Source organism: Ruditapes philippinarum, unplaced genomic scaffold (assembly GCF_026571515.1).
Source record: "Ruditapes philippinarum isolate M1 unplaced genomic scaffold, ASM2657151v2 ctg373_1_1_1_1, whole genome shotgun sequence".
NCBI lineage: Eukaryota > Metazoa > Mollusca > Bivalvia > Venerida > Veneridae > Ruditapes > Ruditapes philippinarum.
The window spans coordinates 27,427-46,802 of NW_026855566.1; the positions used below are offsets into that span (position 1 = coordinate 27,427).

Consider the following 19,376-nt stretch of genomic DNA (forward strand, 5'->3'; position numbering starts at 1 on the left):
ACTATAAATTACATTCGACTTAATACAATATCTACAGTTACTTTTAGCTGACAAGTAATTCTATCTTGGGTTTTATTTCTGATAAACATTCTTGACCGACCATTTTATCTTCTTAAATGTTACGATCTCTATCCGGCGTAGAAAAGTAAAATAACCGAAAATGATCAGAAAAATAATATTTTCAGTAAAATATATTCATGACAGATTCTGAAATTGTAATAACACAATGTACAATATGAACAAAGTCAGCTCTCATAACTTGCTGATTTTGTGTAATGGAGTTTCCTCCCTTTAAATTTTGAACTGATCTCTATAGTAGTGGCAAAGGCTGAACACTTTTGGTTCCAAGTATTAAGTAGGGTCTACCACGCTGCCATGGAGGCCCCTTAAAGAAATATGAGCCGCGTCACGACAAAACCAACATAATGTGTTTGCGACCAGCATGGATCCAGACCAGCCTGCGCATCCGCGCAATCTGATCAGGATCCATACTGTTCGCTTACACACCCTATAACAAGTAGAGAAACTGATAGCCAACAGCATGGATCCTGATCAGACTGCGCGGATGCGCAGGCTGGTCTGAATCCATGCAGGTCGCAAACGCACTTTATTGGTTTTGTTGTGAGCAGCACATATGTGGTTTAATAACAATTACAAAAACAAGGTGTGTAGGTCAAGAATATCCAAAGAATATATAATTAATGTAATAGTTTTGAGATAAAAATAACGAAACACCTTTTTTTGTTCTGCAAGCAAAATACTTTTATTCATACTTTTTTTACAATACAAATAAATATGTTTTTGAGCATTTTCTAATTTATAAAAGTACAATATGTATCTAATACAAATGTTTTAAGAATGGTATATAGATATTAAAAATACTTGGTTCTTGATACCTTGCTTTCTTAAAGCTAACATTTTTGTCAAACAAACATTATTAGAGCCCATAAGGTTGTTTCACATAGTCTTTCCAAAACTGAAATTTAGTCTTTCCAAAACTGATTTTTTTTTAAAAATATATGTTTCTAAAAAACGCTCCATGTGTGTTTTGATATATTGAACAATCCTAATTTTTTATCATATAAATGCAATTGTAAAGCTAATTTTATCTGAAATCATGTTTAATAACATTGAGGTCAAATAGTAAAATAATGTTATGCAATATACATTTTAATTTTTGTCACTGTAAGTTATGTAAAATGCAATTCAATGTTTTCAAATTTGAAAAGTTACTAGACTATGGTAAAAATAAATTTAATTCCAAAAGTTCTATAACAAACACTATTTACTTTGAGTCTACGTATTCTACCAAATGGACAACCTCTTTATTTCTTTGATTTAAGCAAGCACAGTGCATTAACCTATAACCCATAACCATCCTATAGCTCAGAACCTGTCCTCGTTTAATATGAGAAATTTCGTTTTCAAAAGGCTCGCCCATATGGTCTCTTTCCGGTGGTAAACAAAACCAAACGGTGAAAAGGATAAAAAGACTGGACACTCTGGGTCTGTATGTGTAGGCAAGGGCTTGTTCAATAATTGACTTGAAAAGGCATGCTCATGACCAGTATTAAAGAGGTCAATGATGATCACATCTTTAAAGATAATGAATTTCATTTTTCAAAATGAGCATGCCTAAAAAGTAATACAAAACAAAAGTTGTAACAAGTGGTTAATGGTACAAAATGTATAATCTACATGTAATTATCACTTATAAATAAACTCAGAATGTTAACACTTGCATTTAGAAATCAAAAAATGCAAGAGCAAAAACGAAAAATGCAATTTTCTATTCACCATTGTTCATGTGATATTACATAAAACTAATGTGGATTTTTATCCTGACCATACTTAATTTGTACCACAGAATTGTCCTGCTTTGAATCAGTTTTGCACTAATGACATAGGTTTGCAACGCATACTCATGTAGGAATAAAGCTTGATGATCTTAAAGCAAATACTAAATTTCATAAATCAACAAATATTTTGTACCAAAAATGAAAACAAACTTTATATAAAGCCTCTTTAATTCCAGGGGAATGTTATATTTGAAATAAACAAAATCAGCAGCTAATATATAGTTGTTTATAATTCAAAATAGTAAGTTTGTAACTTTTGCATTTTGTAGAAGTTACTCCGGTATGTAATTCATGTACTAGTTTGGCATTCATATGCTTGTTTAGTCATAGTGTTTATTCATGTGCTGGAATGATTGTAATGCTTTGGTTTGTTATTTAAGTGTTGTTTGTCATTCATGTGTTGGTTTGTTATTAATACTTTGTTTAATATATTTCTGCTTTGTCTTCATGTTTTAGTTTGCTATTAATATATGTGTTGATTTCTTTTATATATTTCTGCATTCAATGTCATTCATGTGTTAGTTTTCTATTAATACATGTGTTGATTTTTTAAATATATTTCTGCATTGTCATTCATGTGTTAGTTTGCTATTAATACATGTGTTGATTTTTTAAATATATTTCTGCATTGTCATTCATGTGTTAGTTTGCTATTTATACATGTGTTGATTTCTAATTAACACTTTGTTTCATATTGTTTTGTCATTCACGTGCTCATTCGCCATTCATGTGTCTGTTTGTCATTCATGTGTTAATTTGTCATTCATGTGTTGATTTATCATTAATACATTGGTTGATCATATTTTTATTGTTATTCATGTGATGATTCATATTTTGGTTTGTTATTCATGTGTTGATTCATATTTTGGTTTGTTATTCATGTGTTGATTCATATTTTGGTTTGTTATTCATGTTTTGGTTTGTCATTCATGTGTTGATTCATATTTTGGTTTGTCATTCATGTGTTGATTCATGTTTTGGTTTGTCATTCATGTGTTGATTCATGTTTTGGTTTGTCATTCATGTGTTTGTAATAAATCAAACAGATAAACATTGAGGTTGAGAAGAGGTTGGATTACAACACACATGAGCTCCAAACATATTCATAATTTTGAGCTCAAATTTTACATATCGTTTTAAAACTATCACAGCCTTGAATAATTTAAAAACATTTCTTAACTATAAAAATACAAAAATGAGGAAACTTTGGTCTATACATGACAAATAAATAATACACAAAATTTACAATTACCATCAAAACAATAATTTAAAATAAAAGCTTATTGTTAAAAAAAGCATGCTCTATCAAAGCTATACTTCACAGTCTATACTAAATTACATTAAGGTATTTAGAACTGTATTGACCACAGGCCACTGACTTGAGAAAGACTTTTGAAAAATTGTTTTTATATCAACAAAAAAATAAATAAAACATGTAAGATGTAAAAATATATTATTGATGCTGATTTTCCTGTCATTTTTTACATAAAAATTTAAGTGTTGACTTTATCTACTGTTAGAAGACCATGTTTTGTATACCTCATGAAGTACCAGATTACATTTTCATACATAATTTTTGTAGTATAATGTAAAGTCTTTGAACTGCACTTTGTTTAGGTGGTTCAACATTAAAAATATACAGGAAAATAATTAAGTTATTGCAAAAAATATGTGATTTAGAGTTATCCCCCAAACCAGTATCTCGTTTCATAAAAAAGTTGGAATATAAAGTAACACTTCACACAGTGATTTTTTCCCCAAATAAAATCTAAAATTTCTTATGAGATTCAATGCAGAACGGGCAGTTATAGCAAAATTAGATCGGTCTAAAAGAAAAAGGATCCTACTTACAGGCAAATAAATATATTATGTCAAAAGGGTCTTTTAATAACATTGACATCAAAATTGCATAATTACTTTACACAATTATCAAACTATTTTAAATTATTAACATGTTTGGTATGATTTCTAACATTTTATTTCATGCTTTCAAGTGTTTTATTGTAATATATCATATGATTATATTCTGATAAACCACTAGTGAAATTTATAAAATATAATTTTCACTGTAGCCGGACTATATCTGAATGCGGATGAAAAGAAAATCATAACTAAAGGGAATAACAGACAGAAATAAATGCCGTCATACGTAAATTTTGCTTCTTTAGGAAAAGAAAGTCGATGTCACCATACATCATGTTAAAAATGTAACAACATTAGAGAAATTTAACAGAACTATATTTCAAAATTGATGATGTGACGTCATGATGTGATGACGTCACAAAGGAGAAAGTGCGACGTTATGCGGCAAAATCAGTAAAAAATACTAAAAATCACTTAAAAAAGCATGAAATAAAAAGAAAATTTATTTGTTTTTCATATAATAGTGAAATATATTTCATTCGTGAACACCAGCTATTATATTTTCACTCGTGGCTACGCCACTCGTGAAAATATTGCATCTGGTGTTCACTCAGTGAAATTATATTTCAATCTTACATGCAAAACAAACAAATATCCTCTATATAATTAATCAAAATCAAAAACAATAGACTTGCCTGTGGTAAACATTAACCCTTACTTTGCTAAATATCATAAACGGACCAGACCATCTGTTAATATAGACCAAACAAGAAAGTTTTAAAATAACTCAATAGCGAACAGTGCAGACCATGATCATGATCAGAAAGGCCTGATCTTGGTCTGCACTGGTCACATGGGTCGATTCAACTGCCACAAACAGGCTAAAGGTCAAAAAGGGAAATACTTATACTTAACAACTTGATAAAATATCAAAATACTCTTTAACAATTCTTTGGTTTTGAAATCTTTAATAAACTAACATAGTTATATAACCTTAAATAAACCTTTAAATAATAACATTTCTGTTTATACTAACTTTTCTGTTAATACAAACATTTGTGTTAATATCAACTGAATTTCAAAGCGAACAATTTGGTATTAAGGATGATATTTCTACAATATATGAAAATAAAGCATTCAGTATTTCATAAAATTTGGTAATGAATTTACAGTGTTAGAAATTTCATATTTGACTAAAACTACACTCAATTGAACAGCTATCAAAGCCACACTCTTCTAAGGATTCTAACTAAAACAAGTTCATTTTTTCAGCCTTTAACAGGCATATGTCTTTACAACGTGTAAAACAACATAATTTCCTTTCAAAGTAAAAAGAAACAAAAGAAAAAAGCAACTTATATAATAAAATGAATCAAAATGTCAAAAATGTCGAAAAATGAAAAAATAAAAACATCTCATGATAAGGTTATATATACAAGATCTTGACAACATTTCTTAATTAACTTTGGTCCATTTTCCATCTGGTTCTTTCTTGTAGTGGTTGCCTTTGCCTTTAAACACAGACTTCAGTGGTTCCGGGAAATCTCGGATTTGAACAAGGGCGGCACGAACACAAGCTTCGAAATGTTTTGGTTCTTGTTCTGGTGATGTTGATAAATGCTGAAACAAGTAAAAAAAAAACAACAAGTTTTATCTTTCCTAATGTTTAAAGTTTATCATAAATGCCTGTAAAAAAAAAAGGTTACAAATAAGTCTTTAATGTATGACTAAAGTAATGTGTGAGATTAAACTACCAAAATATCTTATGTTATTAACACTGCTTATGTTTTCCATGCAAGTCATTTTTACAACAAAATATATCAATTTGCTCTAACAATTTTTTCTTTGGTTGGGTTATACATTGTAAGTCATTTTGACCCTGTAAAGGTCATATGGCAACTTCTCGGCTATACTGGTGGAGGAACAGCTATAGTGTCAACCCCTACATGCATTATATATCAGGCTCCAGCAGACACATAATATAAGAAGAATCACTTACATATGTACTTTCCATAAGCTATCTGGGTGGCTTAATTATATGAAAGAATTCAAAGTTCATTATAGGATTCTAACTAGTCCTACATACCAATATTTTGTATGACTTTAAGCATTAATGAGGGAAAGGAAAAGCACTTTTATCATAAGGTATTTTACATTATGTACACAACATTTTACATTTGAAAACTTTCTTTCAATTTTCTAAAGCAATATAAAATTGACGGTTTTTACCTGTCTTATAATGGGATCAGGTAATCTACACAGAAGATCTATTTCATCCATGGAACTGTAATTAAATGGTCCTATGACAAGCTGCCTCCTTCTTATGTCATAAATATTGATGACCTACAACAAATACAAACAGTGACAATAACAATTTTAATTTCACACATCATGCATTTATACAGACAGACTTTGAATCTTTAAACAGATACAAACCTGACCTTGCTGAATTTGAATTATGTTCTTGTTTAGCTTATAAAATATAACTGTTTAATATGAAAGTTTCAGGTATTTTATTATTGAGATACTCTAAAATTGAGCAGCAAGCAGTATAGGGTCAGACAGCTTGATTATGCTGGTTGGTCAGGTTTTATATTGGTGGAACGCCTCAGTTTATATAACTGCTAACATTCAAAGGGCAATCGTACATTTAGTCAGGGCTCATTGAAATACTATTTTTGCATGTTCTTTATTATTATTGAGTTACAACTGCTATGTCTCAGCCAAGATGTATTTTAATGGTTCTCAAGTAAGGGAAATATTAAACCTTTTTTCAGTTTTGTGCTAAAAATTATTTTTGTCACCTCAACATTAAACTAAAAATCTGCCTCTATTTATAAGCATATGTATACACATCATCTTTGGGATCTTTTCATTGATTTCTGTGCTATGGGGAAGAAGTCTGACATTTTAAGTTGCCAAGGAAATGGAGAACTTACATCTTCTGAGCCTGTAAAATGTCTCGCAGATCTGAGGGGTTGATCTGGACCTCTGTCTTGAAACTTGGCGGGAAAAATTTCCCCAGTCTGAATTATCACAGCTGAAAAAACATGATAAAAATGTTGATATATTACATATATATAAAAGTGACCATATCAAAGTATGTTAGAGTATTATAAAAATGTTGATATATTAAATATATATAAAAGTGACCATACCAAAGTATGTTAGAATATTATAACAATGTTGATATATAAAATACACATAAAAGTGACCGTACCAAAGTATGTTAGAATATTATAAAAATGTTGATATATTAAATACACATAAAAGTGACCGTACCAAAGTATGTTAGAATATTATAAAAATGTTGATATATTAAATACACATAAAAGTGACCATACCAAAGTATGTTAGATAATTATAAAAATGTTGATATATTAAATACACATAAAAGTGACCGTTACAAAGTATGTTAGATTATTATAAAAATGTTGATATATTAAATACACATAAAAGTGACCGTACCAAAGTATGTTAGATTATTATAAAAATGCTGATATATTAAATACACATAAAAGTGACCGTACCAAAGTATGTTAGAATATTATAAAAATGCTGATATATTAAATACACATAAAAGTGACCATACCAAAGTATGTTAGAATATTATAAAAATGTTGATATATTAAATACACATAAAAGTGACCGTACCAAAGTATGTTAGAATATTATAAAAATGTTGATATATTAAATACACATAAAAGTGACCGTACCAAAGTATGTTAGAATATTATAAAAATGTTGATATATTAAATACACATAAAAGTGACCGTACCAAAGTATGTTAGAATATTATAAAAATGTTGATATATTAAATACACATAAAAGTGACCATACCAAAGTATGTTAGATTATTATAAAAATGTTGATATATTAAATACACATAAAAGTGACCGTTACAAAGTATGTTAGATTATTATAAAAATGTTGATATATTAAATACACATAAAAGTGACCGTACCAAAGTATGTTAGATTATTATAAAAATGCTGATATATTAAATACACATAAAAGTGACCGTACCAAAGTATGTTAGAATATTATAAAAATGCTGATATATTAAATACACATAAAAGTGACCATACCAAAGTATGTTAGAATATTATAAAAATGTTGATATATTAAATACACATAAAAGTGACCGTACCAAAGTATGTTAGAATATTATAAAAATGTTGATATATTAAATACACATAAAAGTGACCGTACCAAAGTATGTTAGAATATTATAAAAATGTTGATATATTAAATACACATAAAAGTGACCGTACCAAAGTATGTTAGAATATTATAAAAATGTTGATATATTAAATACACATAAAAGTGACCATACCAAAGTATGTTAGAATATTATAAAAATGCTGATATATTAAATACACATAAAAGTGACCATACCAAAGTATGTTAGAATATTATAAAAATGTTGATATATTAAATACACATAAAAGTGACCGTACCAAAGTATGTTAGAATATTATAAAAATGTTGATATATTAAATACACATAAAAGTGACCGTACCAAAGTATGTTAGAATATTATAAAAATGTTGATATATTAAATACACATAAAAGTGACCGTACCAAAGTATGTTAGAATATTATAAAAATGTTGATATATTAAATACACATAAAAGTGACCATACCAAAGTATGTTAGATTATTATAAAAATGTTGATATATTAAATATACATAAAAGTGACCATACCAAAATTTATTAAAATACATCATATTGATCATGATTTACCTGTTCCATGCTAATTCTGTATAATGAACTTGTCTTGTTTTTTTGTTTTGAAACTTAATTTTTTATTTTAAAGAGGATTCAGTTTCAAAAGCCTAAAATATTATACTATTATACTATGATTTAAACTAAATTAAATCATTTCTAAAAACTGCTGCTTATAGATGCATTTCTAATATTTAAATCTATGTCACATTACCTAATCCGTAAATGATGGGAAATGGAACACCTTTATCAACTCTTGTATTCAAATCTGAAATTAAATAAAAAAACGTACATTTTTAATTTTACCTAAGCAAAAAAAATAGTACTGCTAGGTTAACAGAAGATTAGCATTTCCTGTGTGCAATGATTTTGAAAATGATATGAAAATAATGATTTAACTAACAAGAGAGCCCAGAGGGCCCTGTATCACTCACCTGATAAATAGGTCAGAAGGATTAAGTGGAGCCCATTTCACCCCAGAGGAAATAGCAAAATTAAAACAACGTGAAAAATACAGGATTTACATATAAGGAAAATCAATGACCTCCTAAGGTGGGGCCAATTTTGACCCTAGGGGTTTTATTCCAACAAACATGGTAGACATTCACTAGAACATGTTTCATGTCAAATATCTAAGCTATAGCTCTTTTGGAGTTTCACAAGGAGATTTTTAAAGTTTTTACTATATAAATATAAGGAAAATCAATGACCCCCTAGGATGGGGTCAATTTTGACCCTAGGGCTTTTATTTAAATAAACTTTGTAGACACTCACTGAAAGATGTTTCATGCTTAATATCTAAGCTCTTGCTCTTTGTTTTTTTTTAAAAAGATATTTGAAGTTTTTACTAAAGACATATAAGGAATATCAGAAAAAGTTTTTGCTACAGGAATATCAGACCCCTGAGGCGGGGCCAATTTAAGCCTGGGGCTTTTATTTGAACAAATTTGAAGATGATTCATGCTTAATATCTAAGCTCTTGCTCTTTGGGTTTTTAAAAGAAGATTTTTAAGTTTTTACTATAGACATATAAGAAAAATTAGACCCCGGGGCGGGGTCAATTTAACCCTTGGGCTTTTATTTGAATAAATTTAGTAAACACTCACTAGAAGATGTTTCATGCTCAATATCTAAGCTCTTGCTCTTTAGGTTCTTTAAAAGATTTTTTAAGTTTTTACATATAAGGAAAATCAGACCCCGAGGTGGGGCCAATTTAACCCTGGGGCTTTTATTTGAATAAATTTGGTAGACACTCACTAGAAGATGATTCATGCTTAATATCTAAGCTCTTGCTCTTTTGGTTTTTAAAAGAAGATTTTTAAGTTTTTACTAAAGACATATTAGAAAAATTAGACCCCGGGGCAGGGTCAATTTAACCTTGGGGCTTTTATTTGAACAAATTTAGTAAACACTCACTAGAAGATGTTTCATGCTTAATATCTAAGCTCTAACTCTTTAGGTTCTTTAAAAGATTTTTTAAGTTTTTGCATATAAAGAAAATCAATGACACCCTGGGGACGGGCCAATTTTGACCCCAGGGCTTTTATTTGAACAAACTTGCTAGACACTCACTAGAAGATGTTTCATGCCAAATACTAAGCTCTAACTCTTTGGGTTTTTTAAAAGAAGATTTTTAAGTTTTCACTGTATACATATAAGGAAAAGCGTGGGGGGGGGGGGGGGTATTTTTTGACCCCAGGACTTTTAATTGAACAATCTTGATAGACACTCACTTAAGAAGATGTTTCATGCAAAGTATCTAAGCTCTACCTCTTTTGCTTTTTTTTCAAAGAAGATTTTTAAGTTTTTTCTTTTGGTTGCCATGGCAACCAGAGTTCTGCTTCGAACAATTTTTAAAGGCGACGACCAATGGACCTTTCCTGTGAAGTTTGGATGAAATTGGCTTGGCAGTTAATGAGGAGATGTTGTTTAAAGTAAAAGTTTACAGGCGAAGGACAGACAGGTGTTGCTCTGGAGAGGTTATATGATGTTGTGAGGTCTCACTTTGAAAAATAATTGACACTGGTTGTTAAAAACAAGTTATCGCTCCTATACAGAGTGCTTCTCTGCAAAGGTTACATTTTAGAGACTTTTCTGACTGCATACAGAGGGATAAGTGATAAACACAAGGATACTTACCTGTTATGCAAGCAGTAACCAAATGAATATGAGCTGGTGATTTATTGAAGGTATCTGAAATATAAAATATTACATTAATTACATCTCATGATCTGTCAACTAGAAATGTTTCTTTCTTTCTTTTTGCTGGATTTTACATGGCACAAACACAGTATAGGTCATCATTTAAGGCAGAACACTTCCTTGCATTGTTTCAGGCATGAACGGTCAATGTTCTGTAATCAAGCTGGACAGCTTACTCACATGAAAGAATGCAAAGTCCCTGTCCATATTTGAACCCACAGCGATGCAGGGTAAGTGGTTTGAAGTCAACAACCTTAACCACTCAGCCACGGATGCCCAATGGAAATGTGTCTATAAGACATGAATGCCCTAACAATCCATTGTTTCATCAGTTTATGACAGACAGGGTGGCAGCATGATGGAAGGATGGGCAGCGGCAATTCTCTGTATGCCCCAAACCCTAAGTGGTAGGGTCATAAAAACTCATGTAATTACAAATCGTTATGTAAAGACAATTCTGTAAAAAAACTACACAATACAAAATATTCTGAAGAAGGAAAAATGTTTTGAGACTGTATGTATAACATATGCACTATTACATTATTATAAAACATGTTACGTTAAGGCCCACCATTAACAAGAGCCTGGTTTGAGCCGGGTGATGCTCCCCGAATAGGTTTTGGACACAGGAAAGTACACCTCTTGTAGTTTCAGAGTTATGTCCCTGGAAAAAGTTCAAAGTGCAATAATTCCAAAATTAGGCAAGGCAGAGATACTGTTCTTTGCACTGCACTTCTAATCAATGTGATCTATCAACCTACAAAGTTTCTTGTTGATATCTCTTATGGTTTCCGAGTTATGTCCTGGACAACTTCAAAAATTAAAAATAAACAAAGGGCAATAACTCCAGAATTAGGCATGGCAGAGTTATGATTTTTGTGCACTGCACATCACCCCATTGAGATATATCTACCTACAAAGTTTCATGTTGATATCTCTTATAGTTTTACAGCTATGTCCTGGACAAGATTTTCCTAAAAGGGGAGATAATTCAAAAATGAGGCTTAACAGAGTTATGGTTCTTTTGCACTGCACTTCAACTCATTGCGATCTATCTACCTACAATGTTTCATCTTGATATCTCTTACAGTTTTAGAGTTATGTTCTGGACAAAGTTCAAAGTGTTAAAATTAACAAAGGGCAATAACTCCAAAATTAGGACAAAAAGAGTTATTGTTCTTATGCACTGCACATCTACCCATCGAGATCTATTGACCTACATGATTTCATGATGATATCTCTTATAGTTTTAGAGTTATGTCCTGTACAAGATTTTTCTATAAGGGGAGATAATTCAAAAACCGGGCAAAATAGAGTTATGGTTCTTTGACACTGCACTCCCCTTCAACGCCCTCTACCACTGTATGAAGTTTAAACAAATTATCTCCAAGGGTTTTCAAGTTATGCTCCGGACAAGACAACGGATGGACAGACGGATGGACAGACGGACAAGGCGCCGACTATATGCTCCCCCGAAATTTTCGGGGAGCATAAAAATGTATCACCACTAGCAATGTTCCTTACCTAATATTTTCACTGACAATTCTTCTGACATGTTTCTTTCATCTTTAAATCCACCAACAAGTGTTAACTCTAGTCTAAAATATATTAAAGTTTCCTGGATGTATATGCAGTAATTAGCAAGTCACTTCCCTTTCTTTCTCTTGGCTAGCTTAAAGCCTCAATTTAATTTTTGGAAGTAAGTAAGAAATTATATTTAAAAAACATACTTTCCTTTTTTATGTTGTATTTGTGATGCCTAAATAACAAGATATGTTTGTAAAACATGTATGCCCCCTATCAGCAGCCAATAAGTCATGTGATAAGGTTATTATGCATGACATCTGACCCAGTGATCAAATAATTAATAAGGGTTATCAAGTATCTACTGGTCATGACCTTAACCTTTGACCCCTTGACCCAAAACTCAATAGGGGTCATCTGCTGGTCATGACCAATCATCATACAAAGTTTGAAGTTCCTAGGCCTAAGCGTTTTTAGTTAATTGATCGGAAACCGTTTTTACCTACAAGGTCAATGTGACCTTGACCTTTGACCCCTTGACCCCAAAATCAATAGGTCATCTGCTGGTCATGACCAATCACCATACCAAGTTTGAAGTTCCTAGGCCGAAGCGTTCTTAAGTTATTGATCAGAAACCGTTTTTACTTACAAGGTCAATGTGACCTTGACCTTTGACCCCTTGACCCAAAACTCAATAGGGGTCATCTGCTGGTCACAACCAATCATCATACAAATTTTGAAGTTCCTAGGCCTAAGCGTTTTTAGTTAATTGATCGAAACCGTTTTACCTACAAGGTCAATGTGACCTTGACCTTTGACCCCTATGACCCCAAAATCAATAGGTCATCTGCTGGGTCATGACCAATCAACATACCAAGTTTGAAGTTCCTAGGCCTAAGTGTTTTTTTGTTATTGATCAGAAACCATTTTTACCTAAGAGGTCAATGTGACCTTGACCTTTGACCCCTTGACCCCAAAATCAATAGGGGTCATCTACTGATCATGACCAATCACCATACCAAGTTTGAAGTTCCTAGGCCTTAAAGTTCTTTAGTTATTGATCAGAAACCGTTTTTACTTACAAGGTCAATGTGACCTTGACCTTTGACCCCTTGACCCAAAACTCAATAGGGGTCATCTGCTGGTCATGACCAATCATCATACAAATTTTGAAGTTCCTAGGCCTAAGCGTTTTTAGTAAATTGATCGGAAACCGTTTTTACCTACAAGGTCAATGTGACCTTGACCTTTGACCCCTTGACCCCAACATCAATAGGTCATCTGCTGGTCATGACCAATCACCATACCAAGTTTGAAGTTCCTAGGCCTAAGTGTTCTTTTGTTATTGATCAGAAACCATTTTTACCTAAGAGGTCAATGTGACCTTGACCTTTGACCCCTTGACCCCAAAATCAATAGGGGTCATCTACTGATCATGACCAATCACCATACCAAGTTTGAAGTTCCTAGGCCTTAAAGTTCTTTAGTTATTGATCGGAAACCATTTTTACCTACAAGGTCAATGTGACCTTGACCTTTGACCTCTTAACCCTAAAATCAATAGGGGTCACCTGCTGGTCATAACCAATCACCATACCAAGTTTGAAGTTCCTAGGCCTAAGGGTTCTTTTGTTATTGACCAGAAACCGTTTTTACCCAAAAAGTCAATGTGACCTTGACCTTTGACCCCTTGACCCCAAAATCAATAGGGGTCATCTACTGATCATGACCAATCACCATACCAAGTTTGAAGTTCCCAAGCCTAAAGGTTCTTTAGTTATTGATCGGAAACCGTTTTTGCTTACAAGGTCAATGTGACCTTGACCTTTGACCCCTTGACCCCAAAATCAATAGGGGTCATCTACTGGTCATGACCAATCACCATACCAAGTTTGAAGTTCCTAGGCCTAAGGGTTCTTTAATTATCACTCGGAAACCATTCGGTCTACGGACCGACGGACCGACGGACCGACAAGTGCAAAGCAATATACCCCCTTTTCTTCGAAATGGGGGCATAATTATGCACAACACCACAATGATAGTAAATACATATTTATATATAGGTATCAGTATCACATATTCAAAGGGGATCCTCTGAAGTTTACCAACTATTTGATTTAATATATTGATATACAGTTGATATCTGGTTTTCAATAGAGGATATTGAATGAGTGTAGGTTCAATACTGAATTCATTGGACAAGTTGAATAAAATGAGCCGCGTCATGACAAAACCAACATAATGGGTTTGCGACCAGCATGGATCCAGACCAGCCTGCGCATCCGCGCAGTCTGATCAGGATCCATGCTGTTCGCTTACAAAGTCTATAACAAGTAGAGAAACTGATAGCGAACAGCATGGATCCTGATCAGACTGCGCGGATGCGCAGGCTGGTCTGGATCCATGCTGGTCGCAAACCCATTATGTTGGTTTTGTCATGACGCGGCTCAAATTATTATCTTGAGAGCCTCCGGCAGGCATAATATTTTTCTATTCATTCAAGTTCAATTTATTTGATAACAAGAGCCCGGTTTGAGCCGGGTGATGCTCCCCGAATAGGTTTTGGACACAGGAAAGTACACCTCTTGTAGTTTCAGAGTTATGTTCCTGGAAAAAGTTCAAAGTGCAATAATTCCAAAATTAGGAAAGGCAGAGTTACTGTTCTTTGCACTGCACTTCTAATCACTGTTATCTATCAACTTACAAAGTTTCTTGTTGATATCTCTTATGGTTTCCGAGTTATGTTCCGGACAACTCCAAAAAGTAAAAATAAACAAAGGGCAATAACTCCAGAATTAGGCAAGGCAGAGTTATGATTCTCGTGCACTGCACTTCTACCCATTGAGATACATCTACCTACAAAGTTTTATGTTAATATCTCTTATAGTTTTACAGGTATGTCCAGTACAAGATTTTTCTAAAAGGGGAGATAATTTAAAAATGAGGCTTAATAGTTATGTTTTTTTTGCACTGCACTTCTATTCAATGAGATATATCTACCTACAATGTTTCATCTTGATATCTCTTATAATTTTAGAGTTATGTTCCGGACAAAGTTCAGTGTTAAAATTAACAGTGTTAAAATTAACAAAGGGCAATAACTCCAAAATTAGGACAAAAAGAGTTATTGTTCTTATGCACTGCACATCTACCCATTGAGATCTATTCACCTACAATTTTAGTTTCACATTGATATCTCTTATAGTTTTAGAGTTATGCCCCGGACAAGATTTTTCTATAAGGGGAGATAATTCAAAAATGAGGCTTAACAGAGTTATGGTTCTTTTGCACTCAGCACTTCTACTCAATGAGATCTATCTACCTACAATGTTTCATCTTGATATCTCTTATAATTTTAGAGTTATGTTCCGGACAAAGTTCAAAGAGTTGAAATTAACAAAGGGCAATAACTCCAAAATTAGGACAAAAAGAGTTATTGTTCTTATGCACTGCACATCTACCCATTGAGATCTATTCACCTACAAAGTTTCATGTTGATATCTCTTATAGTTTTAGAGTTTTGCCCCAGACAAGATTTTTCTATAAGGGGAGATAATTCAAAAATGAGGCTTAACAGAGTTATGGTTCTTTTGCACTCAGCACTTCTACTCAATGAGATCTATCTACCTACAATGTTTCATCTTGATATCTCTTATAATTTTAGAGTTATGTTCCGGACAAAGTTCAAAGTGTTGAAATTAACAAAGGGCAATAACTCCAAAATTAGGACAAAAAGAGTTATTGTTCTTATGCACTGCACATCTACCCATTGAGATCTATTCACCTACAAAGTTTCATGTTGATATCTCTTATAGTTTTAGAGTTATGCCCCGGACAAGATTTTTCTATAAGGGGAGATAATTCAAAAACCGGGCAAAATAGAGTTATGGTTCTTTGACACTGCACTCCCCCTCAATGCCCTCTACCACTGTATGAAGTTTAAACAAATTATCTCCAAGGGTTTTCAAGTTATGCTCCGGACAAGAAAACGGACGGACAGACGGATGTTCTCACAGGACGGACAGACGGACAAGGCGCCGACTATATGCTCCCCCGAAATTTTTCGGGGAGCATAATAAAGCTTCACATATATAATTTCCTATTAATTATATACCCAAAAAAAGAACTGTTTATAGTAGAAATATATAATATCATTTTTTACTGACTGGACTATAGCGTTACACTAACAATTTGCGCACTTTCATGCAATGTTTGTACAAATCAAATAACAACATGTCAAAATATATGCATGGTGTGCAATTGTAACCATTTTTATGGAGTCTCAAAAGTAATACATGCTTGTTATAAATATCCATACAATACAAATTTTTCAATCAATGACTGCCCTAAATTATAAGAGAAGTATATAATAAATATAAGAACCTTCCATTCTGAATTTGACCTTGACCAGTTTCTTTGATAACTATATCTGTAAGTTGGTGCACAGCATGTTGTAATCCTGAACCATCGAAATGACTCATTCCCGTCACATTGGAACCTGAAATTTAAAACCATGTGATGAAAAAAATGTTTGTGTGTTTGATAGTGTTTTACATCACATCAACACAGTATAAGTCATATGGCGACTTTCCAGTTTTTCAGGTGGAGGAAGACCTCAAGTGCATTCTGTGCATTATTTTAGGCAGAAACAGGCACCTGAGTAGAACCACCAACAGACCGCTTGATGGCTTCCACACTTGAAAGAATCCAAAGTCCCTGTCAGGATTCCAACCCACAGTGGCGAGGAAAAAATATAAAAAATCTGAATATTAATGCCATTAATGGCTTCCCTATCCCAGCAGTACAATATATGCAGTCTGACTCGGGTCTATACTGTAAGCTGCTTAATTTTAATTATAGCGTTTGGATATCAAAACCATTCTGTCATACCACAAAGACAGTTCATTACTGATATACAAATTTAGCATGATAAGAATTGATATTTCAATATTCAGATATCATAATTATATGCCATTAATTATGATAAAATTCTATTTAACAAGATATGTTTGTAAAACATGTATGCCCCCTATCGGCAGCCAATTAGTCATGTGATCAGGTTATTATGCATGACTTCTGACCCAGTGAACAAACAATTAATAAGGGTTATCTACTGGTCATGACTAGTCACAAGGTAATAATTATTGTGACCCCATAGGTTGTGTGCAGCAATTTAAGTTATTACAAATCTTACCAAATATAATATGCATAAATTTTATGAATCATGTAGGCCTCATTAATGACAGCCAAGTTGTTATATTACAGAAGACCTTCAAATGTGTATACCAAAAGCATTTTAAGTTTAATATAAAAATATCAACCAAGGCAACTTGAGTTATTGAGTTATTGGTCAGAAACCGTCATTAAGTACAAGGTCAATATGACATTGACCCCTTGACCCCAAAATCAATAGGGGTCATCTACTGGTCATGACCAATCATCATACAAAGTTTGAAGTTCCTAGGCCTAAGTGTTCTTTAGTTATTGATTGGAAACCGTTTTTACCTACAAGGTCAATGTGACCTTGACCTTTGACCCCTTGACCCAAAAATCAATAGGAGTCATCTGCTGGTCATGACCAATCATCATACCAAGTTTGAAGTTTCTAGGCCTAAGCATTCTTTAGTTATTGATCGGAAACCGTTTTTACCTACAAGGTCAATGTGACCTTGACCTTTGACCCCTTGACCCAAAATCAATAGGGGTCATCTGCTGGTCATGACCAATCACCATGCCAAGTTTGAAGTTCCTAGGCCGAAGCGTTCTTTAGTTATTGATCGGAAACCGTTTTTACTTACAAGGTCAATGTGACCTTGACCTTTGACCCCTTGATCCCAAAATCAATAGGGGTCATCTGCTGGTCATGACCAATCACCATACCAAGTTTGAAGTTCCTAGGCCTAAGCGTTCTTTAGTTATTGATCAGAAACCGTTTTTACTTACAAGGTCAATGTGACCTTGACCTTTGACCCCTTGACCCAAAACTCAATAGGGGTCATCTGCTGGTCACGACCAATCATCATACAAAGTTACAAAGTTTGAACTTCCTAGGCCTAAGCGTTTTTAGTTAATTGATCGGAAACCGTTTTTACCTACAAGGTCAATGTGACCTTGACCTTTGACCCCTTGACCCCAAAATCAATAGGAGTCATCTGCTGGTCATGACCAATCACCATACCAAGTTTGAAGTTCCTAGGCCTAAGGGTTCTTAAGTTATTGATCGGAAACCGTTTTTACCTACAAGGTCAATGTGACCTTTGACCCCTTAACCCCAAAATCAATAGGGGTCATCTGCTGGTCATGACCAATCACCATACCAAGTTTGAAGTTCCTAGGCCTAAGGGTTCTTTAGTTATTGATCGGAAACCGTTTTTACCTAAGAGGTCAATGTGACCTTGACCTTTGACCCCTTGACCCCAAAATCAATAGGGGTCATCTACTGATCATGACCTATCACCATATCAAGTTTGAAGTCCCTAGGCCTAAGGGTTCTTTAGTTATTGATCGGAAACTGTTTTTACCTACAAGGTCAATGTGACCTTGACCTTTGACCCCTTAACCCCAAAATAAATAGGGGTCATCTGCTGGTCATAACCAATCATCATACCAAGTTTGAAGTTCCTAGGCCTAAGGGTTCTTTAGTTATTGATCGGAAACTGTTTTTGCTTACAAGGTCAATGTAACCTTGACCTTTCACCCTTTGACCCCAAAATCAATAGGGGTCATCTACTGGTCATGACCAATCACCATACCAAGTTTGAAGTTCCTAGGCCTAAGAGTTCTTTAGTTATCACTCGGAAACCATTTGGTCTACGGACCGACAGACCGACAAGTGCAAAGCAATATACCCCCTCTTCTTCGAAGTGGGGGCATAATTATGATTATTTTTCTTCAGTCTTTTTAGATCCAGTGGTGACAGTAACAGACCTATGCCATCAGCAGAAAATCAGGTCAGCAAGTTTATCCATGAAAATCAGATTGAGCTTTGGACAACTCAAATTCATGATACTTAAACCATCAAAACCATTTATACACTGTTATTTTTCTTCAACTGAGTACTAAGCATCATTTATAAGTAATACTATGAAAAGTTGTATGCAAATCAATATAAAAATACAGGTTTTGTTTACCTGTGTGGCGAAGTATAACAATGTGACATGTGGTGGCATCATCTGTACCTAATACCTGTATACTCTCTG

At 33.3% G+C, this 19,376-nt stretch overlaps 1 protein-coding gene across 2 annotated transcripts in view; it reads right to left on the bottom strand.

The window, feature by feature from the left end:
* Positions 1-4,389: 4,389 nt before the first annotated feature.
* The window catches only part of LOC132743715 (protein N-terminal asparagine amidohydrolase-like), a 34,248-nt gene continuing 19,261 nt past the window's right edge, over positions 4,390-19,376 (bottom strand). For both annotated transcript variants that reach the window (XM_060732268.1, XM_060732269.1), the window contains exons 4-11: positions 19,308-19,373; positions 16,561-16,675; positions 12,178-12,251; positions 10,591-10,644; positions 8,666-8,719; positions 6,662-6,762; positions 5,952-6,065; positions 4,390-5,342 (exon numbers count right to left, since the gene is read on the bottom strand). In XM_060732268.1, coding sequence (XP_060588251.1) covers positions 5,178-5,342; positions 5,952-6,065; positions 6,662-6,762; positions 8,666-8,719; positions 10,591-10,644; positions 12,178-12,251; positions 16,561-16,675; positions 19,308-19,373 — 743 coding nt within the window. In that variant the 3' untranslated portion in view covers positions 4,390-5,177. The remainder of the gene's footprint in view (positions 5,343-5,951; positions 6,066-6,661; positions 6,763-8,665; positions 8,720-10,590; positions 10,645-12,177; positions 12,252-16,560; positions 16,676-19,307; positions 19,374-19,376) is intronic.